The sequence below is a fragment of the Poecilia reticulata genome, chromosome 5, assembly GCF_904066995.2.
Source record: "Poecilia reticulata chromosome 5, P_reticulata-male-v2, whole genome shotgun sequence".
In the NCBI taxonomy this organism is placed as follows: Eukaryota; Metazoa; Chordata; class Actinopteri; order Cyprinodontiformes; family Poeciliidae; genus Poecilia; species Poecilia reticulata.
In genome coordinates, this window is record NC_088834.1 from 23,058,071 (window position 1) to 23,069,981 (window position 11,911).

Genomic DNA, 11,911 nt, shown 5'->3' on the forward strand with positions numbered 1-11,911 from the left:
TACAGGATCCATTACAATAAACAATCCTGAGTTACTGAATGAAAACGTCCTGATAGCATGACAGCTAGCTGATCACTTCTGAGTGGCTGTTTCTGACTGAGCGCAGTAATTATGCAGAGCAGGGAGGAGGCAGAGGAGGTCGATTATTTTTTCAGAGATTATCTGTCTCATATTAGGACAGCGAAAGTTTTAATACGTATATAATTTATTTATTTTTTAAGTTAGATGCTGCAGCTTTAAGCAGAGGTTCGGTGTGAGAGTCACTACCAGGTGGAGCAGAAGCGGTGCTCCGTCTGTGAAATATTACTACCTGTAGCGCGTAGCAGCGGTTCAACAGCGAGAGCAGAACCAGCGTCTTACATCGCAGCTCGAAGACTTCAATAATTTTGCGAGTTATTTGTTTAGCTTTCTATCCGTCATGCTAATCCAGGTGAGTGTTTGTAGCTGTGCGCTGCTTTACCTGCTGTCTGATCCTCCATATGTCTTTTTAACTGCAGTGAGCCTTGATATAGCCAAACTCCGTCAAGTATGGCATTGTTTTTATGCCATATTAGATTCGTCGTGTTGATGCATTTTGAGTGCTTCACCCCACGTGCTTCAATTTTCCGCCGCAACACGCAAACTTCCCCCTTCAATAGTTCCACATCGCTTAGGATTTGTTGCTGCGCATTTGTGCAGAGTGAAGGAAAGAGGAGACCAGCTGCACAGCCAGGCTGCGAAATGAGATGCAGGTGATCGGTTTGTGTGATCGGCAACAAGAGACCGTGATCGGTGATCACTGATCATACACTTTTTCACGGAAATCGGTCGATTATGATCGGTGGCCGATCGATCGGCACACCTCTACTCTATAGTATAACTAAGTCACTACGTTGCGTTCAGTTGTTGTAAAAATTATGTATTCCTGAAAAAATGCTTCAAGGAGGATGTGCTATGGTGGTGCAGAGGTTAAGCACAACCTACATATGGAGGCCTTAGTCCTCAAGGCTGTTGCCAGTTTGATTCCCAGCCTGTCGACCTTTCCAGCATGTATTACCCACTTTCCTATCAATTCACTATCAAATAAAGGCCACTAGAGCCAATAAAACCTTTTTAAAAAATGCTGGAAGGAATCAAAGCAACATTCAAGGTATGTTTTTGATGAGGGAATTACATTATAGCATGATGTAAAGTTCAAGAAAGTAATTTTTACTTAATATTCCTCCCAGCCTCATTTTAACAATCTTGTCACTCTTCAATAGTGGCCAGTTTGGAGGAGGGAAGATCAAGTAGTTGTTCTGTTGTCAGATTGTCCCATCTGACCTGTGCAGCTCCTCATTGGACCTCTAAATAATGGCATCTCAAGTGACGATGTTACTTGACATAGAATATCGTTTCATAATCTGACTCCTTCTAAATCATCCCAAATTTAGAGCCACAAACGTAATTTTCTCCATGACTTTAACTCTAACCTGTCTGCTCCGTTCCTTGGTCTTCACTTTTCATTACATAAAAAAAAACTCAATAAAGTGTATCTATACTCGTACCTCTGTACTATGTCTGACCTTTACGACTTGCTTAGTAAACGAGTTTGATGTGACATTTCACGTGTCAGGTGTGCAGTCTTTTTGTGCAGCACGCGTGTGTTTGTGTGTGTGAATGAACTTGCTGCCGGTATGTAAATGAGGACTGCACCGCTCCGTCAGAAAATGCTTGGCCATCTGCGGGCGTTCTTCGCTCCCTCAAAGGACCTCAGACAGCACAGCTCTGACTAACAACCAGCCTGCTGTGTTTGCACAAGAACTCAGGGTCTGAAGTCTGTTGCACTTTCTGTTGCAACTTCAGAACTGCAATGCTTTCTCACCCTGCTGAAGGACTAAGGTCTGCCCTCGTTATGTGTAAGCGATTTATGTTCTAGTGAAGCCTTTTTGCCACTCCGCCTCAATAAAACAAACCTGAGCTCACAGAGCTGTCTAGAAGAATTCAGCAGTAGTACTGCCACAACGCAGTGCATGCATCAAAACACGCCACGGCTCCGTTTAGAAAATAGAAACAGAAGTTTGGAGTGATTGACAACTGCTATCATCTGGGATGGTAGATAACAGGAGCCTGTACCGCCACAAAAAAAACACTGAACCCAGCCACTGTGGTTAATTAAAAGGAAGCCAGCAGTGTTAATGAGAAAAGATTAGTGAACATGATGCAGCGCACTCTTATTTCTGTCAGTTTACCTTTAACCGAATTATCGGTGACGAAAGACTTGGTGATCCCAACAAAAAAAGTGGCGAAAGAGAAAATTAATTGCCTCACAAAGTTGTTCTACTGAATAAGCGATAGATAAAACTGGAGACTTAGTTTGCAGATGGCCCAATTTGCAAGTATAAAGAAGATCTAATTGTACATGTGCATACATGAATCTTAGTGAGGTTTTTCTTGTGTGTCTGACAGAGTTCTTGTTTGGAGGGGGGGAATGTTGCAAATCCTCCCATTTGGTCAGTATACTTGACCAGTTCTTTGTGTCTGATGGTACAACAGCATCTTCCAATATACAACAGTTTGTGTGACAAACAGAGTCGTCCTGGTCAGAGAGCTGACAATAAGTGCTGGCTAAGAGGATGTGAGTGCAGCTGAAATAACAGAAAAATGCCTTTGCCAGAGTTTTATATTTTCACTTCTCTGTGGTAAAACCTGATGAGGTAAGAAGTCTGGAAATAAAAATCATGAGTCGTACAGTATTTGAAAAAAAAAGAAAAAAGATCCAATTTGTGATTAAGTTTTTTTCTGTTGTTTTTTTTTAATATGCAGCTGTACAAAATATTATGAAACTCGGATTTTAATTGTCGTTATTGTTGGGGTGAGGTTTTTAATCACGGTGCCTTACAAAAGTATTCATGCTCCATTTTTTTTCAATGTTATCAAAACATAGCACCACAAAGTAGTAAATACATGTGACAAAGAAGAACAATTACATCCGTTTTTCATCTTTTTTGAAATATAAATCTGAGACTTGTGCAGCCGCTTTTTAAAACCAGCGCAATCAAATGATTCAGACGTCTCCTAGTGCCCGTGTGTACTTTAATCTCAGTATGAATCCACTTGTTCTGCGAGGGGCTCAGATTTGTTAGAGAACATTAGAAAACAAGCAGAATCATGAAGACCAAAAAAACACAGCAGACAGATTAGGGAGAAAGTTGTGGAGAAGTTCAAAAGCCAGGCTGGATTATTAAACGACATCCAAAGTGTTCGATTTAAAGTCCACACTTGAAGCCACCAGAAAATGTGTGACAAAACTTTAAAAGCGCTTTTTCACACAGTGATTGAGCTATTTTGACGCACGATCACAAATTCCACTCTCCAGATGTTGCAGAGCCGGCAGGAAAACCTCCAGGAAATCCAAAGTTGCCGATGACTGGTTCTACAGAGACTCAGTATGGTTAGACTCCACATTTTTCAGATGTTTCGGTTGTGAATATTTTAGAAAACCTTGCACTATTTCCTCACCTCTATAAAAATCCTTTGTAATGTACTATGAAGGAAGTGAAAGATAACTCTTCAGCTCTAGAAGACAATGGGAAGAAACGGTTTCAGTTTCTTGCGCACCATTATGCATAGCAGATAATTAGTTAACTGTAACATAACCTAGTGCCGGGAGACACGACTCCTGGTAAAATAATGTCAGATTGGACAGTATCTGCCACCCAAAGCATGAACCTGATCCTAGGTAAACAAAATAGTGTTATCGTAGGAAGGAGGAAAAGTCGTCAAACAAATTTAAGAGAAAGAACAAGAAGAAGGTGACGATGGAAGCTGTCTCAGAGCTGGAGATACTTGACAACAGGGGTGAAAGTAGGCGGGAACGGTCGGGTACTGCGCACCCCTAAGATTTAGCGGGGGTACGAAGTACCTGCATGAAAGAGGAGCTGCTGTATGATGTAAAAAAATCAATGGGTTCACTGTGCAGCCGTGAGTTCACCCACTAATCAGCCGTGACTGATTATTTTTTCAAGAACAATCCTAAACACGACTTAATCAGTTAATAAATAGCTTTATTCCCATTTCATATTGTTTCTGAACTGTTCGAGCTTTGCTAGAGCAGGGGGGCAATAGAAGGTTTTGAGTCGATCTCGGCGGTTGGTGACAAACTGAACGACGCTGAGAGCAGCACGTCCTCCTCTGGCTCGCTTAAAACGTTCGTAACTTTATTAAACAACAACAAAAATCAACTAAAAGTTTTCATATTAATGACCCAACAGCAATAATAATCTCAGTAATTATTGTTTCAACAAGGTGTTGCGCAATTCTGTGTGTTTCGGTTCCATTACCAAAATAACTAGCAGAGCAGGAGTTTAAAATTAACTAATCAACCACCGCTGTGTTCATGAGAGGTTTATTAATGATCACAAAATAAATATCAAGTCTGAAAACCTAATGTAACGGACTGAATATTATGTTTTTAATGTAGTCCCTGCTCGGCTCGGCTCGTGGCGGTTGCCATGGCAACGGGTGTGCTTCACCCCTGGTAAAAGGGTTATTTTACCTTGGTCTGTAATTTACCTTTACATGCGCCTTTGCCTTGGCGCTTTACAGCCGTTGTAATTTCGGAACATTCAATAAACGACAAACTTGGACTAATTGTCTCGTTCATCTGTGTCATCCACACAAACATCAAACACGGCAAATATGTTTCATTAAGTATTTAACAAACAAATTACTTCTACCTTGATAATTATGTGAAATTAAATTAATTGTCTAATTTAAAAAAAATTGTTTGATGCTCTCTGGCATCTTGCTTTGAGCTCAGAGACTGAGAGGCTTTTCCTTTATCAAACTATTTTTTTGTCTCTTATTTAGTGGAAATATTGAGGTTGAGATTCTCTCCAAAATGATAACCTTTTTCAACTTTTATAGCTCCTCTTTTGAAAATGAGGCTCTAACATTCACAAATGACATTGAAATAAAATCCAGTCCAACATCTGGTTTGAGGTGATTCCTCTGGAACCTGTTGGAGGAAAAATATCCCAACTTCAGAAGATGAGCTTTTAACCTAACAGAGCTCTGTGGTTCCTCCGATCAGTATGAGAATCAGGGTGAGGAGGCACCATGTTAGGAAGAGAAGTGGAAGCTGCAGGATCTTCAGAACAAACAGGTCATGATTATCCTTCTGTATGGACACAGGATCAATAGAACCAGTTTAAAAGCTAAAATGAACGGTTATATGCCAGACATGGAAACCTGGGATGCACTCCATGCCATGATGTTCAGAATTTAGGTCTCATGGCATCTCAACATGTCAACATTGCCAGACAATAGGCTGAGGGAAATATAGCTCCATTTTGTAGCAATTCAAGAGCTACCCAACTTTTATCGCTTCGCAAAAAAAATTAAACGGCATAAACGGCATTCCAAAGCACACAAAGAAGCATATATATATATATATATATATATATATATATATATATATATATATATATATATATATAAAAATTCCCTTCTCACCCTCCGCGGGTGGTCTGTTTCATCCTCTGAGCTCGGGTCCTCTACCAGAGGCCTGGGAGCTTGAGGGTTCTGTGCAGTATCTTGGCTGTGCCTAGAACTGCACATTTCTGGACTGAGATATATATATATATATATATATATATATATATATATATATATATATATATATATATATATATATATATATATATCAGCTCATTGGAAAAAATGGCTGGAAAAAGCTGGACTCAAGGACAGCACAGAGGCACTCATCCTGGTTGCACAGGAACAGCCCCTAAACACCAGAGCAATAGAGGCTCAGATCTGCCACACCAGACAAGACCCAAGGTGTAGGTTGTGCAAGGAGGCCCCTGAGACAGTCCAGCACATAACAGCAGGGTGCAAGATGCTGGCAGGGAAAGCGTACATGGAACGACATAACCAAGTGGCGGGCATAGTGTACAGAAACATCAGTGCAGAATATGGACTGGAAGCCCTGAGATCAAAGTGGGGAACACCCCCAAAGGTGGTGGAGAATGACCGAGCTAAGATCCTGTGGGACTTCCAGATCCAGACAGACAAGATAGTAATGGCAAACCAACCGGACATTGTGGTGGATAAAGAACAGAGGAAAGCTGTTGTGGTGGATGTAGCAATACCAAGTGACTACAACATCAGGAAAAAGGAGCACGAGAAACTGGAGAAATACCAGGGCCTCAGGGAGGAACTGGAAAAGACCTGGAAGGTGAAGACCACAGTGGTGCCTGTGGTCGTCGGGGCCCTCGGGGCAGTCACCCCCAAACTGGAGCAGTGGCTAAAACAGATCCTAGGAACAACATCAGACATCTCAGTCCAGAAATTTGCAGTTCTAGGCACAGCCAAGATACTGCGCAGAACCCTCAAGCTCCCAGGCCTCTGGTAGAGGACCCGAGCTCAGAGGATGAAAGAGACCACCCGCGGAGGGTGAGAAGGGAATTTTTATATATACTTTTGTCATAGTACCCCCAAGAATTTAAAACTACTTTCACCCCTGCTTAACAATCAAAACTTTTCTGGAGATAAGTCTGAAAAACAAGAAGATTCAATTCAACCAGTTGAGAATCAGACAGCCACCTTCAAAGATGAGATCACAGAAGAAACTGTGATCTCTGAAATACCCCAGGACACTGAAAAAGAGAAGACCTCTGGAACGCAACAAGATGGAGATCAGCAACCGCAGAAAAAGGTGTCTAGGAAATCTTTATAGAAAAAGAAAAGGGCAGCAATGAAAGCTGCGATTGAGTGGCAAACCCTAAAACACACCGAACAACAAGATGTTTCCAAGACAGAAATATTTAGTGATCAGACCGCTGACTAGAAAAATGAGATTTATACAGATGAAGCTGAGATCTCTGAAATACATATGGACACTGAAGAAGAGAAGGTCTCTGAGAATCAACAAGATCAGGATCAGCAAGTGGAGGAAGAACTACAATCTAAAACATCTACAAATATGGAGTCACAAAAGGAAACCGTCCCTGAGGCTCAACGATGTACTTCTTTCTACAGGTGAAATCAAAACTGTCTCCCCTCAAGGATGGTAAACCCAAGAAGATGTTGTCCTGGTTGAGCAGGTCAACATCAGTGGAGAAGAGAAGAACCCAACACAAAAAATTTCCCTGTGGAGGCATTTCCAAAAAAGCAATCACGCCTTCACATCTCCGACAGTATAAGGATAAAAGAGAAAAGCTTCCATAGATTGACCGACAGGGGGCCCCCCACAAACAAGTTTGTTTGTTTTTCTTCACGGAAATATAAAAAAATGGGGCCCTGTCAATTGCAAAATTAATCACATCATGTTTTTTTAAATAGGTTTTAGCAGTAAAAATTCAATGTTACCAGATAAACTCAATATATTGTAACAGCAGGTGTGAAGGGGGGGATCAATTAAATTTTTGTCATGGGGCCCCAAGATTCCTGGTGGCGCCCCTGATCATAGGTCCTTCCTTCCAACAGCTACATGAACGTCACAGCTCCTGATTACACCCCTGTTGTTTTTTCACTCCTTGTAAATAATCTGCTGTTGTTTTCAATGTCCAAATATACAAATTAAAAAAAAAAAAATCCAACTCAGTTGCAAATTTTCTTCAATGTGATGCTGCTATTTTTAATATTTGCACAGTATGCTGTAAAATTTTTCCACATTGCGCAGCATGATATTCTTATTTATGATTTTTTTGTATCAGTGGGGAATCAAAGGGTACTTATTTTTTTATAAAATACGTGACTGATGTGAGGTATACACGGTTTTTCTCCAAGAGACAGTGGTTTGGCTTGCTGTTATCATGAACTACATTAAAGAGTCTGTTGGTGACAAGCTGGCCACATTTATTTTTAAATACATGGGTAATATCCTCAGTGAAACTAAAAACTTTAAGTTACAAGCTTGACTGAAAGACCCTAAAATGTAGGGTTTTTTCACTTGGCAGACCCTAAAAACAACTTTCAGATAACAATAAGAACACATGTAATACTTGTAAATATTGTAGCATTATTGATGCATTAGTCATCATTGAGACTAGCTTCTTTCATTACAAATACCTCGATACATTTTTGATTGGACTCTTTGTTGTTTAGAATTCATGAGCTAAAAGTACACGACCCCAGATCCAGAGCCGTCATCATTCGTTGTAGTATCCCTGCCAAGCTGTTGGATCTTCTCCCGTAAGCGGTCCCGTTCTCTTTTCAGCTCCTGATTCTCTCTCTGCAGCCTGAGCAGGTTGTTGCAGCAGAAAGAGAGCTGGGTTGAATTCTGCTGCAGCTGCTCATGCTGGCAAAAGTCCACAACCGAGTCGTTGAACGCAAACGGGACGACATCGGCTTTTGAGTGCACTGAAACAAAAACGGAAAATTGGGTGAAAGATTGTTGCAAAATCTTTTTTTGTTTTGTTTTTCGGGACAACACGTCGTGCAGATATGATGTCTTGAATTTGTGGCGAGTTAATGTTTTTTTTTTTGTGGCAGAACTTACATGCAAGTCGCAGGGAGAGGTTGAGAGTTGCTTGTATGGTGCACAGTAATGCTAAAGTTAAAACTCCCAATCTGAAAAGTCTTCTCTCTGCAAACACAAAACACACATAAATTTACTTTTTTTTTTATTTGTAATTTACTCAGGTAATTCAATTCCAAAAGTGAAGCTGGTCAAATATACTGATTCTTTACGCACAGAGTGACATCTCAAGAGTTTATCTCTCTTCACTTTTATGATTATGATTCACATCTTTTGAAAACTCCAACTTCAGTTTTTCAGAAAACGTCATTATTTCATAAGACCAGAAATGGATTGGAAAATAAAAATACATTGCAGGCGGAAAGTATTCACCACACTTCACTCTTTACACATTTTGTTATGTTACAGCCTTATTCCACGTTGTATTAAATCTCTCAAATGATTTTAGCAGTAAGTTCCTGGTTAGCTGTTTTTGTTGTTTTAGATTATTTCTTGTTTCAACAAATCTTGAATAAATACATAGATGTTTTAGGTGAAAGCCAAGTAAAACAATAAGAAGTAAAAAGGACAACTACGAGCATGTTTGTAGCTACCACTATGTATTGAATGTTTAGTAAATAATGTAAATAATGACACTTTTAATGCAAAGTTACTCTAAAAGTTGCTTTAAAAGTCCATTAAAAGTGCCAACTTGGCATTAAAGTATAATTATTTACAAAATAATGCAAAGCTGGCACTTTTAATGGACTTTTAAAGCAACTTTTAGAGTAACTTTGCATTAAACGTGTAATTTACCAAATTACACTTCATGACACCAGTCATAAACATTCAGACTCCTTCATGTTCATGAAAGTGTCAGTCTTATGCAAACCCTGTCAAATAAAGTGCTACCTCAAAAATAAACCGAAATGAAAGGTTGAAATAACCTTTTTACTGCTTAAATAATTTTTGATTTGCTGAGATCAACCATCTTATGTGTAACACAGTTAATGATGTGCAAATTATAATGAAAACTACAGTACATACGACCATATTAAAACGATGGTTAAAGAGATATGTCTTGCTAAAATATATCTGAAATGAATTTCTTTAAATGCACTTGGGCACCAAATGCGGTCAGTTTAAAGAATTTGATAAAAGCACAAATATCTAAACTGCCTTTTCCTTTTTCATGATACATTCACTTGTGCTCTCACCTGATTTTTCAGCTCCATCAACAGGTGTGCTGGTTGCCTTCATCTCCCGAAGCTCATGTGTGTTGATGTATTCAGGGAGCTCCAACTCCTCAGCCATGATGATTTACCCACAGTGAGAAAGTCACACGTTTAATTTTAACCTTCTCTAGGAGATGCTTAACAGCTTTCATGACTTCCTTTACATGACAGCACTGAAAGGAAGGATGTTGGTCATTTTCCATATGAGGAAGCATGTCATTTTGCAGAAGCCCCGACCCCACGGCAACATATTAGGCAACATATGAACCAATCACTTCACAGCCTGAAAGTCAAACTGTTACGGGATTAGAGAGCAGGAGTTTAAAGGCTCGGCGTCTTCGTGCGGTTTAGTGACAAACTAAGTGGGAAAATGTTTGTTCAGTTCAGAAACAAGCCAGTCAGGTTATTGAAAAATTCATTTGCAACATTGATCTTTCCCTTGTGGCGACTCATCTCTGTGGAGTAAACTCTGCCCAGTCCACAGTCTTTAGATTTAGTAGAAAATAGATTTTTACGCAGTTACATCTCCTTCTGGACACAGTCAGCAACTTTTTACCAACTTACGTCTTTATATTTGGGTTGTATTGAACTGAGCTGAAGTCAGAGGTTTGCATGCAGTGCATAAAAAGACACGTAACCTTTTTTCTCACTGCCCTACATTAAATCACACTAAATATTTACTGTTTCACGCCAGCTAGGATTACCAAAATTATGCATTTACTTATTGCCAAGCCATTTATTTTTATATTTACTTTCTTCAAACACATCAAAGAACATTTAGCCATGTATCTCTTGGTGTCATCTGTCCAAATTTTTATTTTTTTTTTTTACGTCTTGTGGTTTGTTCAAACGCAACTTTGCAAACCCAAGTCATGCTGCAATATTCTTATAATGAAGCAAGCTTTTTGTGTGTCATTTTTTTAACCATACTCTCATAAAATTTAAGCACTTAGTGTCTTGTTTTTATTTTTGCAGTTTCTCTATGCAATGCATGGAACATTTTACACTTATGGACAGTCATTCACACCGTGGAATGATGGACTTCAAATTAAGTGACCTGGAAACACTTTCCATTTCTGTGGATAAGTCTTTGTTGATGTCTTTTGGCACTGGCATAATGTTTAAACGGACCTGCATGCATCAAACCAGCAAACTCCAGAAACTCCAATAAAGATAGAATAATACACTTTCACATCAAGTAGCACATGTTTTATTTATTTTGCCGTAATAGTTTTTGTTTATTCAAATAATTCAACACCTTTTTCAGTAAAGGATAATGACTTTCTGCAAAAAAAAAAAAAAAGTAATGCCATTTATTGCCTAAAAAAGTCTTCAATTGCTAATTTACACGTCCGGTCTTTTTCCAAATAAATGACACTGCAGTTACCATCTGATTTGCAGCTTATTATGTGGCTTAAAAAAATTAATGTGTTCCGCAATTGATCATCCCACATTTTAAAGTCTTCCAGTGAGGCATATCTCAGCTGGATGATGGTACACTGAGATCATATCATTCAAATCACAATTTAACATCACCTTTGTTTTTACTAATTAACATTCTAATATCCAGTTACGATCTAATATGTTTAAATGTTTCTCTGTAACAGACTATAAACAAGAATTGCACATTCAGAGTACTATTTTCCATTGCAAATTTATTGTATGATGTAACATTCAATCAAATACGTAGCTATGACTACCTCCAAGCTTCTGCGGGGAGTTCAAACATCTCTCAGCTTCGGTATTAATATAAAACAACTAACATGTGAGTCTTGCATGTCCTAAGGCTCCCTCCTTCTCGTACCGCTGTCTGTTCATCTTACATTTATGTATGATCTCTGATCCGCCCAATTTAATTTTTTTTTTCCCCCCCAGAGATGAAATCCACCAGAGGAAGGTATTAATATGTCACCTGAGCGCGCTCTGCCAAAGTCAAAGCAAACACTTTATCATTCCAAATTAAAGCCACGGCGGTGCAAATGATACAGAGTGGTGACAATGCTGCACCACTCCTCGATCCTAACAAGCACAGGGAAGTGATACATGATAGAGATGTGGAGGTAGGCGAGATAACGGATGCGCTTCACAGTGCAGAGGTGGATTACAGGAGGCAACAGTGCATTCTAGAGGACAGAGAGGGAAATCACAATCACATGTGAAGACCTCAGTTTGTTAGAGAACACACAACGTCACGAAGGCCAAGGAGCACAGCAGACCGGTGAGGGATGCATATAGCAGAGGGAAGTTATAAAGC

At 39.5% G+C, this 11,911-nt stretch overlaps 1 protein-coding gene across 1 annotated transcript; it reads right to left on the reverse strand.

The window, feature by feature from the left end:
- Positions 1 to 7,800: 7,800 nt before the first annotated feature.
- On the reverse strand, positions 7,801 to 10,962 carry LOC145551729 (uncharacterized). Its single transcript, XM_081607297.1, has 3 exons — positions 9,640 to 10,962; positions 8,465 to 8,551; positions 7,801 to 8,325 (listed from the first exon to the last, which is right to left on the reverse strand). Exons 1-3 carry the CDS (start codon positions 9,734 to 9,736, stop codon positions 8,081 to 8,083), a joined length of 429 nt encoding a protein of 142 aa, XP_081463423.1. The 5' UTR covers positions 9,737 to 10,962; the 3' UTR covers positions 7,801 to 8,080.
- Positions 10,963 to 11,911: the final 949 nt, after the last annotated feature.